Source organism: Ornithorhynchus anatinus, chromosome X1 (genome assembly GCF_004115215.2).
Source record: "Ornithorhynchus anatinus isolate Pmale09 chromosome X1, mOrnAna1.pri.v4, whole genome shotgun sequence".
Taxonomy (NCBI): Eukaryota; Metazoa; Chordata; class Mammalia; order Monotremata; family Ornithorhynchidae; genus Ornithorhynchus; species Ornithorhynchus anatinus.
In genome coordinates, this window is record NC_041749.1 from 81,474,554 (window position 1) to 81,496,074 (window position 21,521).

At 46.1% G+C, this 21,521-nt stretch overlaps 1 protein-coding gene across 2 annotated transcripts in view; it reads right to left on the reverse strand.

The window, feature by feature from the left end:
* LOC100081640 (dipeptidase 2-like) overlaps nt 1–21,100 on the reverse strand; it is a 29,077-nt gene extending 7,977 nt beyond the window's left edge. The window contains exons 1-7 of one of the 2 annotated variants that reach the window (XM_029049985.1): nt 20,893–21,100; nt 12,827–13,087; nt 11,258–11,384; nt 8,556–8,685; nt 7,731–7,872; nt 5,200–5,269; nt 3,881–4,057 (exon numbers count right to left, since the gene is read on the reverse strand). In XM_029049985.1, coding sequence (XP_028905818.1) covers nt 3,881–4,057; nt 5,200–5,269; nt 7,731–7,872; nt 8,556–8,685; nt 11,258–11,384; nt 12,827–13,011 — 831 coding nt within the window. In that variant the 5' untranslated portion in view covers nt 13,012–13,087; nt 20,893–21,100. Of the gene's footprint in view, nt 1–3,880; nt 4,058–5,199; nt 5,270–7,730; nt 7,873–8,555; nt 8,686–11,257; nt 11,385–12,826; nt 13,088–17,473; nt 17,797–20,892 lie in introns of those variants that run through there. The other variant, XM_029049984.2, reaches the window with a different exon arrangement.
* Between the last annotated feature and the right edge of the window lie 421 nt (nt 21,101–21,521).

The following is a 21,521-nucleotide window of genomic DNA, read 5'->3' on the forward strand; positions in this document are numbered from 1 at the left end:
GGCTGACTGGATGGGAGAATTCTGGCCTGGTTCCAGTTGCCTTGAGTATTTCAGAGCGAGTGCTAGGGGTCTGCGTTAAGGCCTAGGTATATCTAGAGAACAACCTTGACAGAAAGTGAGTGGGTCACTCATGTTTATTCTTATCATTCAATCAATCATATTTATCGAGCACTTATTTGTGCAGAGCACTGTACTAAGTGCTTGGGAAGTACAATATAACAATGAAACAGACACATTCCCTGCCCACATTGAGTTTACAATCTAGAGGGGAGAAAGACATTAATATAAATAAATACATTAAGGATATGTACATAAGTGCTGTGGAACTGGGGGAGGGGGGAATGAATAAAGGGAGCAAGTCAGGGTGATGCAGCAGGAAGTGGGAGAAAAGGAAAGGAGAGGCAGGGAAGGCCTCTTGGAGGAGATGTGTATTCAATAAGACTTTGAAGGTGAGGAGAATAATTGTCTGTCAGATATGAAGAGGGAGGGCATTCCAGGCCAGAGGCACGATGTGGGTGAGAGGTTGGCAATGAGGTAGAGAAGATCTCAGTATAGTGAGAAGGTTGGCATTAGAGGAGCAAAGTGTGTGGGCTGGGTAGTAGTAGGAGAGTAGCGAGGTGAGGTAGGAGGGGGCAAGGTGATTGACTGCTTTAAAGCCAGTAGTGAGGATTTTTTGTTTGATGCGGAGGTGGATGGGCAGTGACTGGAGGTCCTTGAGGAGTGGGGAAACATGTCCTGAGCGTTTTTGCAGAAAAATGATCCAGGCAGCAGAGTGAAGTATGGATTGGAGGGGGAAGAGACAGGAGGCAGGGAGGTCAGCAAGGAGGCTGATACAGTAATCAAGGGGGGATAGGATAAGTGATTTGGATTAACATGGTATCAGTTTGTATGGAGAGGAAAGGATGGATTTTAGCGATATTATGGAGGTGGAATCAATGAGACTTAGTGATAGGTTGAATATGTGGGTTGAATGAGAGAGAGGAGTCAAAGATAATGCCAAGGAGATGGGCTTGTGAGACAGAAAGGATAGTGGTGCTGTCTACAACGATGGGAAAGTCAGGGAAAGGACAGGGTTTGGGTGGGAAGTTAAGGAGTTTTATTTAGGACATGTTAAATTTGAGGTGTTGGTGGGACATCCAAGAAGAAATGTCCTTAAGGCTGGAGGAAATGTAAGACTGCAGAGAGGGAGAGAAATCACAGCTGGAGATGTAGATTTAGGAATCATCCACATAGAGGTCGTAGTTGAAGCCATATGAGCTAATGAGTTCTCCAAGGGAGTGGGTGTAGATGGAGAATAGAAGGGGACATAGAACTGAACCTTGAGGGACTCCCACAGTTAGGGGGTGGGAGACAGAGGAGGAGCCCATGAAAGACAGAGGATGAGCATCCAGAGAGATAGGAGGAGAACCAGGAGAGGACAGTATCAGTGAAGCCGAGGTTAGAAAATGTTTCCAGGAGAAGTGGGTGGTTGACAGTGTCAAAGGCATCTGAGAGGTTGAGGAGTGTTAGGATGGAGTAACGGCCATTGGACTTGGCAAAAAAGGAGATCATTTATGACCTTTGAGAGGATGGTTTCTGTGGAGTGAAGGGGACAAAAGCCAGATTGGAGGGGAGTCAAGGAGAAAATTGGAGGAGAGGAACTTGAAACAGCAAGTGTAGATGACTCGCTCAAGGAGATTGGTGAGGAATGGTAGGAGGAAGATGGGGCAATAACTGGAGGGAGCTCTGGGGTCAAGGGAAGGTTTTTTTAGGATGGGGAGACATAAGCATGTTTGAAAGCAGTGAGGAAGAAGTCACTGGAGAGTGAACAAATGAAGATGGCAGTTAGAGAGGAAAAAGGGAGAGGGCAAGTGTTTTGATAAGGTGCGAAGGGATGGGGTCGGATGCGACGGTGAAGGGGCTGGATTCTGAGAGAAGACAGGCAATCTCTTCAAGATACTTCCGGGAAAGATGGGAGAGTTGAAGAAGTGGCAGGAGGCGGGAGGGACTAGGGAGTGACAGGGGAGATTTCAGGGAGATCAGGCCTGAGAGTTTTGATTTTCTCAATAAAGTAGGTGGCCAGGTCATTAGGGGCCAGAGATGGGGGAAAGGAGTTTGAGGAGGGAGGAACATCAGGAACAACTGGTGAGGGCAATGGGCATGGCTGTCAATAAGAATGGAGAAATAATTTTGCCGGGCAGAGGAGACAGCAGAGTTAAAGCACGTAAGGATAAACCCACATGCCTCCTCTGCACTCCTGGGAGAGTGGGGAGTAAGAGGTCTCGACAACCCTCCCAAAAAGCCCAACATTGCCACAGGGGCTGCAGGGTTGTGGGGACTCCTCACTTTCTCCCCAAACCTTCTCCTCTTCCTATCTTGCCCATCACTGTCAACAACACCACGATCCTCCGTGCCTCCCAAGCTTGAGTCGCCTCTGACTCCTTGCTCCTAAGTATCTCCCATGTTGTCTGTCTCTAAATTCTGCTGGTTCTTCTATAATATTTCCTCCCCTTTCTTTCCACCCTAATGGCCCCACCTTGGTTCAAGCCCCTCCTGGTTGGATTCCCGTAAGACTCCTTATTGATCTCCCTGTCTTGAGCCTCACCCGTTTCAGTCTATCCTTACATGTAGACTCACAGACAATAATCCTTTAAAACACTTATTAGAGCACATCCTCACCTCAAACATCTGTAATGACCCCGCTACTTCTCATATAAAATAAAACCTCCTGGCCATTGGCCCCCACCCTCAAAATGAAAATTTGGCACCCCTGCTCTGAATAGAGCAGATCCTTAATAAATATTGATAAAAACCACTGATAGTGATACTTATGCTAGGGGGAACACAGAAAGATGGGAAATCATACCCCCAGTCACCATGGATGCATGGAAAGGAAAAGGACCTGGAGATCACTCAACCCTAACTATTCTAAAGGCATATATATTGTCTCCTACAAACCCCCAAAATAACCAATCCCCCAGGACTTGTCCACAATTGATCTCAGCTCCATTGCCCATATAACCTGCCCAAAGGGTTCATGTTCCTGCTGAGGTGAATTGAGGAAGGTGGAAAATGTGATTAAAATATGATTAGAGAAGCATCTTAGCCTAGAAGAAAGAGCACAGGCCTGAGAGTCAGAGGACCTGGATTCTAATTCCGGCTCTGCCAATTGCTTGCTCTATGACCCTGGATAAGTCACTTCTCTGTTCCTCAGTTTACCCAACTGTAATATGAGGATTAAATACCTCTTCTCCCTCCTACTTAGGCTGTGAGACCTTTGTGGGATAGGGACTGTGTCCAACCTGATTGCCTTGAATACTCCTCAGCGCTTAGAACAGTGCCCAACACATAGTAAACACTTAACAAATACCATAATAATAATTCATTCAGTCACATTTATCGAGCGTTTACTATGTGCTGATACCTGGCAATGAATGACTGACCAATAGCAGCTTCAGAGAAGAAAACAACTGGGTAAATAACCCTTTTTCCCTCCTTCTTCCCAGCTCTTCCCAGGGCTTCCAAGATAAGCAGCCAGAACCCTGGATTCATTCATTCATTCAATCAGTCGTATTTATTGAACGCTTACTGTGTGTACAGCACTGTACTAAGTGCTTGGAAAGTACAATTTGGCAACAAATAGAGACAATCCCTACCCATCAGGAGACTGAGAGTGTAGTTCTGACTCTGCCGCTAACTTACTGCGTGACTTTGGGCAAGTCACTTGACCTCTCTGGGTCTCAGTTTTTCAATCTTTACAAGGGGCAGACTAATCCCGGCCAGCTAGGGGCAGTGGGAGAAAGCAAAAGCATAATGGGGAGGAGGGACAGTGGAGAGTGGAGTCCAGGAAGAAGAATCTTAGCGAAACCCAAGGGTTCACTGTTAATTACTGAGGGCTCACCAGCTGCAGCAGAAATTCATCTGGCACATTCCGAGGATGGTTGCACACTGAAAAGGCTGAGGAGTGAGTGAAGATGACTGGAGCCCGGGAGATGCGGAGGGCATGCTTCACAGTGGCATCAGATGTGTGGGATAAGTCAATCATCATGCCAAGGCGGTTCATTTCCTTCACCACTTCCTAAGATGGCAGGACAAGGAGAGAGGAGAGGAGGTCTATTCATTTCATCAAAAGATGTATTACACTCTATGAGTTCTCACATCAGCATGGAGATAGGTGAGAGAAGAGAAATAGCCTGCTAAACTTCTGCTAACCTCGCCAGCCCCTCAACCAGCATTCATTGTCCGTCATCTAGGCTGTACAACAAGTAGGAACCTCGCTAAGGTGGCCCATAGACTTTCATACTGCTAGCGTGCTGCATAACCTGCCTGGTGGGACCCTAGCAACACCCTCCACTTTAGGCTTTATGGAGCTGGAGGTGGTTAAGTCCATATGTGGAGAGCTCCCAACTTGCTTTGGCCTCATGGAGTCTTACCTTTGTAATTTTCTAGGGTAATTTACCAAAAATTATCTTTTTAAATGCACCTGGCCAGATGGGGTAAGAACCTGAGCTGTGCTGGTTAGTGGGGCTGGTCGGCTTTTGGGTTATCATTGCTTAGAGAAGCAGCATGGCGCAGTGGAAAGAGCACAGGCTTTGGAGTCAGGGCTCATGAGTTCGAATCCCAGCTCTGCCACTTGTCAGCTGTGTGACTGTGGGCAAGTCACTTAACTTCTCTGTGCCTCAGTTCCCTCATCTGTAAAATGGGGATTAAGACTGTGAGCCCCACGTGTGACAACCTGATTCCCCTGTGTTTACCCCAGCGCTTAGAACAGTGCTCTGCACATAGTAAGCGCTTAACAAATACCAACATTATTATTATTATTATTCTGGAAGATTATTTAAATATGCTACAAATCATCTTGATGGCTTGTTCCCTCAGACTTTAAGTGCACGGATAATTATATAAATTCAGTCAATCAATGGATTAGTCACCGACTGGCCCTTCTATGGCAGGGAGCCTTCACGGAACCCCCTCTGAAGACAACTGGTGATATGTTATCAGAGGATCCCACCAGTCTGACTTTTGCTTGCAGGCCTTTCCCTCAGACGGCCTCCTCCCCTTCGATAACGTCTCCCTTTCACCTTCCCCCCCCCCGCCTTCTCTCCCCACTTGGGCCATGCCTCTGGAGCAGGGCTCTCCCAGGGCTCCTTACTAGCCTCAGTGGGCATTTGGAACCAAACCCATTCTCTTCAGAGGTAGCAGAGCAGTCAGGATCCTCACCTCACCAAAGCTGCTCAGCCCGGTCACGTTCAGGTAGAAGTGGTGAGTTTCCTTGGATGAAGTTTCCACCCTTAGTGGAGCAAAAGAGAAGAAATGCAGAATTGCTCTCTGGCCTCTCTTAAACTTCTCTCAAATGTTTAAGAGTACAGTGCTCTGCACACAGTAGAGACTCAATAAATACTACTTATTGACTGAGGGATCAGCCAGATCCAGCTACTGATCAATCAGCCAATCAATGGTATTTTCTGAATACTTACTGTATACAGAACATTGTACTAAGTGCTTGGGAAAGGACAATACAGGAGAGTTGGTTGATAGGATTCCTGCCCAAAAGGAGCTTACCATTTACATGGGGGGATAGACATTAAAATTGATTACAAATATGGGAAATAGCAGAGTATGGGAGTATTTACATAAGTGCTGTGAGGTTGGGATGAGTATCAAAGTGCTGAAGGGTTCACAGCCAAGTGCATAGGTGATGCAGAAGGGAGGACGGATAGGGGAAATAAAGGGCTTAGAGGAGGAGATGTGATTTTAGGAGGGTTTTGAATCTGCCTTCTAACCCCTAGATTCCCCTTTGTGGAAGAGACAAAATATGCCTCTCAAAGAGAAGCTTCCAACTTTCTTGGTCTCGCCCTATAAGCACTGAGCCTGCCAACTGCAACAATTGCTTGGTCAGCTTTATGGCCCATTTCAAGCAAGAACCAGTGCCTGGGACCTGACTGACTCAAGAAAGAGAACACCAAGTGCTGAGAAAGCAAGGACAGTACAGTCATTTCTATTACAAAGTGATAGTCTAAGAACCTTGTGTTTTGGGAAACCGCATTACCATAACCATCTCATCACCGAAGCATCTCACGCTGCTTTGAGAAACAGTGTTGTCTAGAGGATAGAGCATGGGCCTGGGAGTCAGAAGGACCTGGCTGCTAATCCCGGCTCTGCCGCTTTTATTTTTGCTATTTTGGTCTGTCTGTCTCTCCTGCCTAGACTGTAAGCCTGTCACTGGGCAGGGATTGTCTCTATCTGCTGCCGAATTGTACATTCCAAGCACTTAGTACAGTGCTCTGTACATAGTAAGTGCTCAATAAATACTATTGAATGAATTAATGTGACCTTGGGCAAGTCACTTAACTTCTCTGTGGCACTGTTGTCTCATCTGTAAAATGAGGTACCTCATCTCTAAAATGGGGATTGACTGTAAGCCCCATGTGGGACATGGACTGTGTCCAATCTGATTAGCTTGTACCTACCCCAGTACTTAGTATCATGCTTGGCTCATAGTAAGAGCTTAACAAATACCATTCAACAAAACAAAAGACCACTGGTGATGGGAATTAATAAGTTAGAGAGTAGATGGTTTGAAGATACCACCATGACTGACATTTTTTGAAACAAATAATAATAATACTAATTATGGTATTTGTTAAGCACTTAACTATGTGCCAGGCACTGTACTAAGCACTGGGGAGGATTCAAGCAGATCGGATTGGACACAGTCTGTGTCCCACTTGGGGCTCACAGTCTCAATCCTCATTTTACAGATGAGGTAACTGAGGCCCAGAGAAGTTAAGTGACTTGCCCAAAGTCACACAGCTGACAAGTGGTAGAGTAGGGATTAGAACCCATGACCTCTGACTCCTAAGCCCGGACTCTTTCCACTGAGCCACACTGCTTCTCGCCATGCCTGTACTGTTGCTCTGTCCCCAGCTATGTCTCCTGACCACTCACTGCTGTTTTATTGAAATAAATACTGAAAAGTTGCAGAAACACGAATTCCTACACCGTCCAGTACAGTGAGGGGGAGACAGAGTTGGGAAAGGGGAACAGCATCATACCTTGAACGCTGTCATGCACCAAGCCATTTTTTCCTACACCTGTTGTCCTTGTACCAATTTATATATTGACGTATACCACCTACAACAGACATGTGTTGTGGATGGGCTGTTCTCTAATACTTCCATCGTGTCCAGGGTGGAGTTCAGACATTTAGCTCCTTCTTGTTCCTTATAAAGTTCACTTTATGGAAGGTCTCCTGAACCACAGAACCTATTGTGTTGCTCCAGGAAGTCTCCTGATTACCCCCCCCCCCCACCCCTCCAGCTTGTTCCAGAGTCATTGCAGACTATAAATTAATTATGGGCAGGGGACATGTCTGCTAATTTTGTTGTACTGTACTCTCCCAAGTACTTAATACAGTGCTCTGCACATAGTGAGGACTCAGGAAATACCATTGATTGATTGATTACATTCTCCTCCCAGATCCCTGTTAACCCAGGTGTCACTACCGATGAGGGTGGTGGGAAGCTGGGTGCCTTCAAATTTTCAGCTGTGGCCACCCACTCTAATCCCGAAGCTGCTGTGTCTCTCTGTCACTATCTGAAGCCAGCCCTGATCATGTTATATCTGAATGGGGTAAGGAAACGAACACAATGTAGCTGAACTGACTGTATTCTTAATGGCAAAATCATTTACCCTCCTCTGATCACACATTTATTTTTCAGAACAATTACAAGCACTGTGGACCCCATTACCAAGGTGTGTTGCAGGTGTGTGATAGCGTCAGGTAGCGCACCCCCAGCTCGTAGAATGTCCGCAGGACCGGCAGGCTGCTGTCAATGGAGTGGCCACCCTCCACTCCAATCAGGCAGGCGATCTTCTTGCTTTGGCTGAGGGCTGGAGTTGGAAGAGAGAGGGAGGTCAGGAGAGGTTACTGAGTCTGCTTTCAGCTCCCACCCTCTCTATTCTCCAATTTCCACCTTCCTTTTTCTGCCCGGGGTGTGGGGGAGGGAAGGAGTGTCATCTGAACAGTGCCAGGCAATGCCACCCATGATTTCCAGGGCTCTAGGTCTGCAGAGTGGGCTGGGGGATAGAAGAGTTCACTGACTTGCCTCAACACTTCACAGCACAGTCAATTGTTTGGCTAGGGTCCATTCTAAACCCAAATTAAGAACAGTTTGGATGCTTATGAAAAGGCCTGCCTCACAGACAGTTTTAATCGTGATCCTGCAAAAGACAGAATTCCCACTCACATCTTGTTCCATTTCTCTGTCATTTGGAGCCAATCGAGTATTTGAATGACCACTAGGTCTTTAGGAAATAGCATCCCCATTAGGCCCACACTGTCTCATAAAGCTACTTTTAAGTTTTTATATAATTAATGCCTGACGGGTGGATCAGTCAGAGAGTAGGATGCTCAGCCCCCCCAAAAGTGCAAATTGCCTTTTGCAGAAGTCAAGGGAGTCCATTTAGCCCAGGGACCTGGCTAAAGGGACTCAGTTTCCCAGAGACAGGTTAGCTATACTTTCCCATTTCCTTCCAGAAACTTCTTTAGAAGCAGCTATCTCCAGAAGATTCACCTTCGGCAGAGCTCACAAACTCCAGCTCATTGTATTTGTCACACATGCGCTTGATGACATCGATTTGCTCCAGAGTCAGGCGCAAGGCATCCTTATTCTGGGTGCCGCATGGGACATAGGCTGACCAGAACTGAAAAAAGAACCAGAAAGCCAGAAATCAGACACGGAGGACTCTAGCAGGGACACATACCCACCCATGTGCTCAGGCAACTGGTCTCTTTGCAAATGCCATATGTAGGTTCAAGTGGGGTCCTGCTTTAGGTGACTTAACACAACATAGTATTTACTAAGAGAAAAACACAAGACTTCTTCCTCCAGCCTCAGGACTTCAAGTTCTTTAGCCCATAGTTCCAGACCCTTCCAAATCTGGTTGCATCTTAGGGAGGTAGAAGCTGTCATTCACTCATCAGTCAATCTGTCAATCGATGGGTATTTACTGAGCACTTACTGTGTGCAAACCACTGTGCTAAGCACTTGGGAGAGTACAGTAGAGCAGAGCTATATACCATCAGTTGACCAGTTCCTTCCCCGTGGTTTTGAAATTGGTCCATTTCCACCCAAACCCCTGGGATTTAACTCCTTACTGAATGCTTTTCGATTCCCTGAGAAGGAATTAGAAACCAACAGTTTTGCCAGCTATTTCCTGCTCCATATTTCATCTCTCTCCTTCTCCCTTTTCTCCTCTACCCATTGGTCCCAATTAGAGAGAAGCTCATCTTTTAAGTGTTAACCAGAAGTCTACTTTAAAGCTGAACCACTTGCAGTGCAGGGCAAGGACTGGGCCTGAAATTTACCAGCTTGTCTGACAGCTCCCTTTCCTGACTCCAAGGAGGAATGTGCCACAGCAGCAGCACACTATCAAGTCCAGCAGATGTTGAGTCAGTGCTAATCGCAACTGTTACTTTTGGTGCTATGGTCCCCTAGATAACACCAAAACCCACATGAGGTTGTTTTTTGTTGTTTTTTCTTTTAACAGGGAATTCAGAACTGCTCTGAAAAAAGCAGGGACTATCCAATGTGAAGCCCACATTTCGGCTAAACAGAGGTATTTCCATAAGCTAAGTGACTAACTGGATTACCTGCTAGGAAAAAGGTAAATATGACTACATATTAAGATGGAAGCCAGAATCAGAAAGAGACATGACTAAGAAGTTCTGAAATGTTTGGTGGAGTCTGGTCTCGAGGTGGTTTAATTTGAACTCACAAGATTCTCTTCAAGAGAATTCCCCACAAAGGCCAATATCCTTGGAGGTTTCCAAGATCAGAGGAGGTTGGGGACCAGGCTTGATTGCATTCAACCACATCCCCCCAGTTGGTCCAACAGCATCCTCCCTTTGTGAGGGCATGGAGGGAAAAGACTGAGGTGAGAAACAGCATGGCTTAGTGGAAAGAGCATGGGCTTGGGAGTCAGAGGATGTGGGTTCTAATCCTGGCTCCACCACTTGTCGGCTGTGTGACCTTGGGCAAGCCACTTAACTTCTTTGGGCCTCAGTTCCCTCATCTGCAAAATGGGGATTAAAATTGTGAGCCCCATGTGGGATAGCCTGATTACCTTATATCTACCCCAGGGCTTAAAACAGTGCTTGGCACATAGTAAGTGCTTAACAAATGCCATAATTATTATTATTAGGTGAGGGTGTGTATTTGTGCACATGCTTTGGAGAGAAGGAGGAGGGAAAGGAATTGATCAATTAGTAGTATGTTCTGTGTGCATACTTTGTGTAGATCGCTGTATTCAGCTCTTGGGAGAGTACCACACAGTTGGTAGACATGATCCCTGTGCTCAAAGAAATTATAGTGTAGTTAAGGAGACATTAAAATAAATTACAGATAGGGGAAGCAATTGAGAGTAATGATATATACATAAGTGTTGTGGTGGTGCCGGGGGGAAGGGAGTATCTAAGTGCTTAGGGAATGGGACTAAGTGTATGGGAGAGGCAGTAGAGAGGGAAAATACAGTCAGAGGATGAGAGCTGGGGCAGGGAAGACTTCCTGAAGGAAATGAGATTTTAGTAAGGCTTTGAAGATGGGAGAGTGGTGGTCTATCGGATATGAAGGGGTAGGGAGTTCCAGGCAGGAGGGAGGGTGAAAGCAAGGGATAGATGGTGGGTGAGGCAAGAGTGAGGGACAGTGAGAGACAAAGGGAGAAGGGGGAAAGGGGGAGGGAGAGATGGGGTGGGAAGGAGATTATTTTCTTTTTTTTTTGTCATTGGTACTTGTTAAGTGTTTACTATATATCAACCACTGTTCCAAGTGCTGGAGTAGATACGAGTTAATCAAGTCGGACACAGTACCTGTCCCACATGTGGCTCACATCTAAGTAGGATGGAGAACAGGCATTGAATTCTCATTTTACAGTTGAGGAAACTGAGGCACAGAGAAGTTAAGTGTGGTCAAAGTCACACAGCGGGCAAATGGTGGAGCCTGGATGAGAACCCAGGTTCTCTGACTCCCAGACCCATCCTTTTTTCACTAGGTTACACTGCTTCTCTGCTTTTTTGAACTGTTAATGCCCTGGTCAGGATAGTAAAGGAATAAAATGGCCTAGATCTGGGATCAGGCTTGGATCCTGTTTCCTCAAGTGGAAACTGGTACTAACAAACCAGCCATGCAGCCAGAGAGAACCTATGTGAACTCAACCTGGGGAAGGCAGTGAGGAGGAGAATGCTGTGGGAGTGGCAGGAGATAGTCTGAGAACATACCTGAGCTCCCACCAGCCCGGCTTGCAACTTCATGATGTTGGTGTGGCTTCGTTCATACGTGTGTAAATCAGTGCCATTCAGTTTGTTCTGAAGATGCCACTTCAGAATTAGTGGGAAGTCATTGTGACTAAACAAGGGAAAGCTGAGATTAAGAAACTGAGCAGTAAATGTTACTCCCCCAGATTCTTTGCCCCTCTTTGGGAAGGCAGCAAAATGCTGAAACAAATTTCTTGAAAACAGTGCCTGTGGGGGAGAAAAATAGCAAGAAGATTTCCTTTCCTTAAAGCAAATGCTGATCTTTTCATTTCCCCTTCACCCTTCCTCCCTGCTTCTGAGTTTTGTTTATTAAAGTCACCCCCCCCCCCACCAGTTCTATAGTCACCCCCCTTTTCCAAGAAGTCTGGCTCATTCCAATCTCTCTCCCCCACTCCCTTTTCCTACTCCTCCTTCCCCCTCCTCATTCTCTCTCTCTCCACCTTCCCTTCTTTCTCCTTATAAATATTTCCTCTTCTGGTTGGTCTTTTGGAGAGACTGGAGCTTCTTTTGCAGTCCCCTGCTGCTCCAAAGATTTCTTGGAGTATGGAGACAAAAATCCAGGAGAGCTGGGACCAGAAACTCAAAATGAGCCCTGTCTCTCACTCTGGTCAGGCCCAGTGAAGCTTCTTGTGGCTGGAGAAGGGAAATAAAGGTTCTGGAGCCTGGGTGAAAAATACCAGAATCTGTGTCACATCAGCATTCAGGGCCCAGGGATCTCCTCTGAGGTAGTGTCTTCTTTATAGAATATGATGAGGCACTTTCTAAATTGGACTACGGACCTGAAAATATGCCGTTTGAACCATGGCAAATTCAGTAAATGAGCCCCCTTCCCTTAATTTAGGAAGGCTAATCTCACTTAGTCTCCAGATGTTAGCTCTATTTAAAGGGTTCAATACAGGGCTCTTCCTGGGTTTCATTGGTCTGCTGGTCTGACCCATTATTTCCAGATTTTTGTGTAGATTTTGAAAATAGGCCTGGCTATCAGTCTGTCTTGTCTGAAGAGGTGGGCAGGGGATCCCAACTTTGATCTGGCTGTAGGGAATATCTACAGGAAACTTGGAACTTGGTCTCTGTTCTCCACCCTACACCAGAACTCACTTTGCCTATGCAAGGTTCACTTTCTTCAGTTTCTGCCACAGGGAATGTATCAGGCTGATGTCAGAAAGAATCTGTGGGCAACCCGAGTAGTGAAGTCAGGGTCAAAGCCAATCAGATGAGGTGGGCTAGGTTAATGGCCAGTATCCTGAGCTCCAGACTTACCTTGCAGTTCTGGATTGATACCCATTATTTTCTGCTTTCCAATATTTCTGGCTTTAGGATGGGGCTAATGATCCCATCCCTTCCTAGCTCCAGAGGAGGAGATAGTCGCATCAGACTGGAAACATGCTGGAGAAAAGGGCTAGTCTTTAAAACTCTCAAATTCTGCAATATCTGATGCTTCTGCCACTTCTCCTCAAAGCAAGTAACCATTCCTGGTGTGATGGGGCCTAGCTTACTGCCACAGCATATTAAGAAAGAGCCAACTGCACATACCCGTCTATCAAAGGGGAGGCCTTCATCAAGTCCTCAGCTCTTTTTCTCAAGTTGACTGCTTGCTCAGGATCGCTGCTTGAAGCCACAGCAGCAGGGAGCAACAGCAGCAGGAGAACCTGCCCTGCCAACTGCTTTTTGGTTTCCAGAAAGGTGCCCATAGGAGCAGACGGTTGCCAGCACTGCATGCTGGGAACTAGAAGACCTGTTAACGGCCTAAGTGGTTAGGCGAGTTCCGTGGACCTTAGGCTGACGTCTTTAAAGCTGGAAAGATTAGGAAGGAAAAGCAGAGAGACATCCCATCAGAACAGGTAGTAGGGCTGGGCCTGAGCCAATCGGCATTGGTCCAGGAAGTTTGGGATCTGGGGAGAGGCAGGACCATCCCCAGCACATGGTGGAGGGAGGCAGGAGCTAAGGAATTCTATGTCCAACCCATCGCATGACCACGAGTTGGTTAAGCAAGTTTCCCTGGCTGTAAAATGAGGCTTAGCCACAATGAGGGCTCTTGTGAGAAAGAATTCCTTTGCCCCGATAGACCCATTGCCCAGGGTCAACCTGGCAACTGTGGCTTCAAAAGCTTCATCTCAGTGCAGCCACCAGCCAGAGGCTCCTGCAGGCCAAGGTTCTCGTCAAAGAGCACCAAGCACTTTGTTGAAGTCTCCTCTACAGTAAATTCATGCTGTGCTCTATGAGGAAGAGTCTGGACTTGGGTCTAGTACATGGAACCTGTGGAAAAAGTTTCTGGAAAGCTGCAACTGTTTTCCCTGCTGCTGCTTGTCTGGCCTCCAGTCTCGTTTCATTCTTACCACTCTGAAACAATTTTCGTCCAGGTCCCCAGAGACCTTAAGAACAAGTTCAAAGACTTTTTTTCTCTTTCCTCATTCTTTCTATTTCTTCTTCTATCACCTTTTTATACATACCTCCCTTCCTGGAATCAATCTCATTGATGTCACAAATTTCTGTGACGAACTCAAACTCTGTCCGAGAAAGGAAATTAGTGGTTTTCGGAGCTTGAGACCTTCCATTTACCATGATGGTCATCAAGTTCAAATCTCAAGAGCATTTATCATCAGAAGTCTGCTTCCTACAAAATTAGTGGCTTTCCTCCCAGTCAGAGAAACAAGCTGAGTACTTCAAAATAGAGATTGGGTGATTTGAGTATATGACTGGATCTGAAAGCATGCCCCTGCCACCCCAAGATTTCCTAAAGAAGCAGGATAGTCCCATGACTCTATCCATCAATCAATCAATCATATTTATTGAGCACTTACTGTGTGCAGAGCACTGTACTAACCTCTTGGGAGAATATAATATAGCAATAAAACAGAGTTGGTAGACACAGTCCCTGGCCACAATGAGCAGTGGATAGAGCACGGACCTGGAAGTCAGGAGGTCATGGGTTCTGATCCCGGCTCCACGACTTGTCTGCTGTGTGACCTTGGGCAAGTCACTTAATTTCTTTGTGCCTCAGTTACCTCATCTGCAAAATGGGGATTGAGACTGTGAGCCCCATGTGGGACCAGGGGTTGTGTCTAATTCTATTTGCTTGTATCCACCCCAGTGCTTAGTACAGTGCCTGGCACATAGTAAATACATGCTTAACAAATGCCATCATCCAAGGGTAATCTCTTTCCACCAGTATCCAGAGATATTGGAAGACCCACCAACCAGATCAGCCTTCTCTCAGATTAAATGAAAGCATTGGAGAATTTTGGGACCCCCTCAGAGTCAATGGCACTCTCAGAATTCCATTTGTCTCTGTTTTTTTTAAAGGGACACACCCTTCCTTGTTTTGTGATGCAGGAGTCTTTTAAAACACCGCCAAAGGCTATCTCAAAATCAGAACACATCCAACTTTCGGATGAAATATGCCTAGAGGCCAACGAATCAGACGGGAAAATGTACTGTATTCTCCCACCAGCTTAGTCCAGTGCTCTGCACACAGTAAGTGTTCGGTAAATACCATTGATTGATTGAATTTAAAGGAAGGAGCAGATGTTTTCTCCCTGTCTGATTCATTGAGCCTGCAGAGTCCCCCACCTCATCTCAGATCTGCCTGCCCCCTTCAGGAAGGCTTCCCTCCCACTACTCTTTTCCACAAAGAGGAGAAGGATAGAGTTTGTAATTCTGGAACCACTGAAACACTAGGGCAGGGCCCAGTCCAGAAAAGAGATTCAGCAATATAAAATGATGAAGATGATTGTGGTGAAAAGGAGGAAGAGGAGAAAAAGCCCTATTTCTTGACCTTTAGAACCCAGATCTTCTGATCAAGCCCCTAGCGATGATGAGACAATGAAGGGGAATAATCAAGGTCTTTTATCTAGTTGCCATCTGAATAAAGGGATTTGGTTCAAGAAGCAGTCAGAACAGCCCGTGATCTGAGTGGAAGTAATATGTGGGGCTCCTCTCTGCTCTTCTGACCCTAGGACATAACTCAACTTCAGTCACCAGATTCCACTGTGCCTGGCCTGGAGTGAGTTGTGCCAGGGACTTCATGCACCAGATTCATTCCTGACACTTAGATAAACTCCTGACAGCATCTTAGCCTTTGCTTTCAGGTCAAATTAATGCAGCATCATTTGGTCACAGTTGCACCTAAGTCAAGAGCCCCTCGACTTGGACTCCCAGATCCTAGTTTATTTGGCATGGATTTCCAAATCTACCTCTCCATCTCTAACTCTCTCTTCCTCTGCAGTCTCACATTTCCTTGTGCCCTCGGAACATCTCTACTTGGATGTCCTGCCAACACCTTAAGTTTAACATGGCCAAAACAGAACTCCTTATCTTCCCAACTGACCTTCCCATCGCTGTCGACAACATCACCGTCCTCTCCGTCTCACAAGCCCGTGACCTTGGCATTATCCTGGACTCATCTCTCTCATTCAACCCACATATTCAGTCTGTCACCAAATCCTGTGGGTTCTACCTTCACAACATCTCTAGAATCCAACCCTTCCTCTCCATCCAAACTGTTAGCATGCTGGTTCAAGTACTTATCATATCTTGCTTCAAGTACAGCATCAGCTTCCTTGCGGACCTTCCTGCCTCCCATCTTTCCCAACTCCTGTTCATACTTTGCTCTCCTGCCTGTATCATATTTCTAAACTAATGTCCTGCACATATCTCCCCACTTCTCAAAAACCTCCAATGGTTGCTCATCCATCTCCCCATCAAACAAAAATTCCTTACCATTGGCTTTAAAGCACTCAATCACCTCACTCCCTCATATCTTACCTCACTGATTTCCTACTACAACTCAGCACACACACTTCACTCTTCTAACACCAGCTTACTCACTGTACCTCAAACTCATCTATCTTGATGCCGAACCCTTGCCCATGACCTCTCTCTGGCCTGGAATTCCTTCCCCTTCATATCTGATAGACCACCACTCTCCCCACCTTCATAGCCCTACTAAAAGCATACCTCCTACAAGAAGCCTTCCTTGACTAACCTCTCTTTACCCTTTCCTAGTCACCCTCCCTTCTGCGTCACCTATGCGCTTGGGTCTGTACCTCTTAAGCACTTTGATACTCACCCCAGACCCTGCCCTAGAGCACATATACATGTCCTTACACTCTGTAATTTATTTTACTGCCTTTCTTCCTTGCTAGATTGTAAGGAATTACAATTACAAGGATTACAATTCCTAGGAGATTGTAAACTCCTTGATGGGAGGGAACATGCCTAGAAACTCTATTGTAATATATTTTTCCAAGCGCTTAGTACAGTGCTCTACCCACAGTAAGTGCTCAATAAATATCATTGATTTATTACAGTATTAATATCATTGATTGATTACAGTATCCCACCCCCATAAGTGACCAAGCTCTAATTAAGTAAGCAAGCAGTCAGATTTCGAATGCTCCCACAGATCACTTTCCCAACATTGTCTCTCTCCTTCCTTATATACCAGGAGGAAGGAGGCAGCAGATGTTCTTTCTCATCGAGAGATGAAGATACTGTGCCCCAGGAGGTATAGAGCTGCGTGCAGCCAGTCTGCCCCTTTCTCTGCCCAGACACGGTCTCAGTGCTCTCGTCTGCTGTAACTACCATGCCTGGGTGATTCAGTTCTCTCTAGACAGGGCATTCATTCCCACAGCTTTGGAAAGAAAATCCTTTCCTTAAGATCATAGAGTTGGCAGTCGAACCCTTACACCCCAACAACTTTATCCTCCTCACCTTGCCAGCAAGCCGCCTTGCCTTTTCTGTCCCCTCCAATGGAGCAACACTAATGGAAAGTGGCTGAGACTGGCTGAGGAGCAGATGTGAGGGGCTATGCCACAGTCCAATCCAGGAGCGATAATCCAGCCATACCAAGCTAAAGATCAGCCCCAAGGCCAACTGGGAGGTGTTCCCCATCACTTACCTTATATAGCTTCTTTATGGCAGGAAACCTAAGTTCCTAAGGTTCTTTGCTCAAACCAAGTCAGAAAAAAGTCTTTCCTAACCCAGATCTCAACATCTCACCCTTTCTCCAAATCCTCCATAGACCACCCTGGTTACTACCCTTGGAGCCAAGTTCTAAACTGCTAATTCATAAGTCCTTGCTCTCTTTTTCCTTCCCTCAACCCCCACCCCCTCTCTCTGCACCTGTTAGAGAGTCAGTTGTTGATGCCCTGTAACCCTTAAAATGGGTTTGATATTTACCAAGTAGCTGAAGTGTCCAGGCAGGCAAAAGGAGTGAAGGAATTTAGGAGAGTGTTCTCACAGGAGAGGCAGGAGGTTATTAAACCTTGCCTGGGAGACATCAGAAGGCTCCTCCTTCCTTCCAGTGTTGCCTGGTGTTCCAATTTGTCATAGTACAGTGGATGCAGAGGTAGGCGTCCTGTTCAAAGCCAGAGAGCTGTTTGTGTAGATATGGATTACTGGAGCTATTCTCCACATGTGCTCAATGAATCAGCAAGCCTCTAGGCATAAGGTCCACAAGAAAGTTCAGAAAGGGCCAAGTCTCTCTCTCTTTCTTTCTCTCTCTCTCTCTTTCCTTCCCTCCCTGCCTCTACCTCACTCTCCACCCAGTAATCTTACACTAGGGAAATACTGTCTTTCCTCATCTCCAAATGAGGAGCCTGTGAGCTAGAGAGGTGAACGTTGGTTTGCTGGGAGCCACCCCCTTCCACTCTATCTCTAGCCAATGACACTCACCAAAGATCTAGTCTCACCTCAGTCACTGGTATCTCCCTTCTGTTTCCTCCTCCTGTGGAGCCTGGTGAGCAACACCCCATGCAGTGAAGCAGGTCTTCCATGACCATCTCTTTGTGATCTCTCTAGGCCTCAGTTTGCTCAACTGAAGCATGGAAGGTACAATTCTTTCCTTCCTTCCCATCTCCTTATTTCCTGTGGTTTGACAATACCTGAAGGGTAAAAACTATCAATTTGTAAATCCCCTTGTGTCTAGCTTGGTCCTTACAGCAAATCTAGAACTTTCTCCTTTCAGCAATAAGAGCTTGGGAGCTCAGCCACTGAAGACAAGTGCAAAGATTAAAAAACCAATGACCTCAGTTATCCCCCACATAGAGGCCAATTCAGACCCAGATGGTCTGAGGGGAAGGCAAGAACTACAGTGAATAAGCAGCAGAGCAATTGAGGAGGCACAGGACTGTCACTGAGATCGCCCTCCTCTCTCTCCCGCCCCCCCCACCCAGTCACAGTAAAGGAGAAATAGCCAGGGGTGGCTGGCCAGACTTACTTCCTTAGAGCATTAGTCCACAGCTGGAAGCTACTTGGGAATTTCAATGTTTGCACCACTGACAGTTTTTGAATATCAAGAGAATATCCCACAAAAAGAGGAAGACTGGGGTCTAATCTATGCGCAAGCACAGTGTGCCGTGGTTGGGGGGGGGAGGGGAGAGAAGAGAGATGGAAGTCCATGTAGGGAGAATAATTTTCAAGGCTCTTTCCTGTTGGCCTGACACACTGCAGTTCTCTGACCGAGATAGTCATCCCAGAAATATGCTCTTAAAATTGATAATTGTCTGACAAAGCAGAGTGCTGTTGACCTGTGTTTGTGTTACGTAATAATTCTTTCTAATGAAATCTGTTAGAGAACTGATTATCTTTGGAAACAGGGCTGATTGAATTCCTCTGTCTCTCTCCATCCCAGAGCCAGATCCCACTAACTTGGCCCCAAGGTAACCATGGTGAATAACAAGTAGAAGACACAGGTTCAGCCTCTCAAAATGGCTTTATCTATTGAAGCTGGCAGATTTGAATGTACACTGCCCCCCGCTATTTCCCAGCGGTGGAGGATGGGCCACAGCCTTGGGGTTCTCCTCAACTCCATGTATTCAATGAATAATTGTAGGAGGCATATTGGGCACTAGAAGAGTGATTGAGTCGATATTAGGTTTAGTCACTGTTCTCAAAAACTCGCAGTATAGTGAGCAAACTCTACAACCAGGCAAACACAGAAAGATTGTGACTGTAGAGCAGTAGTCGGGGGCCACAACCACAATAAAAGAGGAATCATCAACCAGAAATCTAACCTTCTCATTAAAACAACAACAATGAAGATATACTATTTCCAGGCAAAATTAAATGTCAAATCTTGTCAAAATCTTCCTTTCCTCTTCTTCTTCCTCTTCCTCTTCCCCTTCTCCTCCTCTTCCTCCTGCTCCTCCTCTTTCTCCTACTCTTCCTCCTCCTCCTCCTTCTCCTCCTCATTTTTGGGCCTCGCTGGACCCATGAGACTTCAGATTGCACCAAGTTGGAGAACCTTTTGGGCCACTCTGGATTCCTCTAGGTCCCTTTATTTCACACTGTGAGACTGGCAGATGTCCCAAGCTAAGCAAGGTCAGACATTTGGGAGACCATGGAGAAACTCTCAGGTGCTGGACGATGTTGTGTTCTTTCTGTGATGGCATTCTCTCTTCTAAGCCAGTACTGTACCAATGTCTCTGAGGGTTGCATGTGAAACATCATACTGCAGGTAGTCCCGCCCTGTGCCAGATTCTGCACATCTTCTAAAGAATATGGAACCAGAAATTTGCAGAAGTACCCTTTTTTTCTGGTTCCTTAATTCAAATCATTTGCAATTTTGAAATTTCTTATTCTGCCTCGTAATGATGTGGTAGAGATAGGCTTTCAAGTGGTAGAGATAGGCTTTCTGAGGGTGGGGGATTTTAAATTTGTTCTTTAAAGTGAAGCGTTCTGTAATGTAAACTTGGAAAAACAAGAATGCTGCACACTGTCTTCACCTTAGGCAGAAACTAAGGCACAAAGAAACTGTGGGTTTTGTGCCGGTCTCGGGACTGAGGTCACTGTGGCCACTGTATACTCTGAAACTGTAGGTCCTGATGTTATTGATTGTGCCCATGACATTCCATTTCCTAATTTACTCTTCCTATCATCCAACCCAAGCCCGGCTGCCAGGACAAAAGACAAGAAGAAACTTTTCAGTTCAGCCAGCCCCATTCTTATTGTTAACATTATATAATGAACACTAAGTAAGACTTAAAGTTCAATTTCAAAGGCACTTTCTCCCCAAAGTCTACTCAAGTCCTTATTGCTGAAATTCCCCAGAGGTGCCTCTTTCTGCAAATGACTCACCATACACAATGTCCCAATACTGACCACTAAGACTAAAGCTCGGTTTCAAAGGGAGGTTTGGAAGCTTTTTCCGCATAGCCTACCCTGTTTTTTGTTGTTGAATTTCCTTGTATCTGTCTCTCCCTGCAAATTACTCACCGTGCAGTTTGTCAATATTTTCTTGCCCCAGTGGCAAGGACCTCCAGAGGTCATCGTATCCAGTCCACTGCCTTAAAGCAGGGCTACACTTCATTAAATTCCACTTCTTCAGAGAGCTACCCTAAGAGGTTACTATTCACCATACAGCTACAAAAGTTCTTCCTCAGTCTTCACCTAAATCTCTCTGGATGCACCTGAAACCCATTTTCTCACTGCCCTCACTCATCTGAGCTCCCCAGCTTGGCACTGAACACTAAAATGGAGCAGCCCTTATCTTCCCAGAGACATGTCCATATATTAAACAGGCTCTACTCAATTCCTTGCCCAGACCAGGTCTTCTCTTTTGCAGGATGGACCCAGAGCTGGAGTTGGGCAAGGCTCACCTACTGCATTAATTCCCAGATGAGCAATCTCCCTTGGGCCTGGAAATCCACTTCCAATGTGGTCTTGAGATCACCAGCCAGATGCTGCTTGCTTACAGCCTTCTAGCAGTCAGGGCCTCTTTCCCTGCTCCTCCTCAGACTTGCCACATCGCCAGCATCCCCACCAAGTCTGAACGTTGAGAAGGACTTTCTCCGGGTCTGTGTCTCTGGTCCAGCAGCCAGGTCAGGTTTGGACTCTCAGGAACAACTGACCTCTTTCTAAGCACTGGTTCCCTCTTCAGAGGTTCTGTTTTCAGTTTCTGCTACGTGGTCTCCTTGGTAGCCACAGAAGGCTGGAAGAGGCTCTGTGCTTAATGATCACTATCTTAGTGGTAAGTGGTTTTGCCCCATTTTTTCTCCTCTGCCCTTTTTCTGCAGTACAGATCAACAGAAAGTTAATCAGTCGGTCAGTCAAATGTATTTATTGAGCGCTGACTGTGTGCAAAGTGCTGTATTAAGCACTTGGGAGACTACAGTATAATAATATAACGGGTACATTCCCTGCCCGTAACAAGCTTACTGTCTAGAGGGGAAAGGGCATGAGGCTAGGACTCAGAAATCCCACCTATGTCATCAAAGTACTGTGTAAC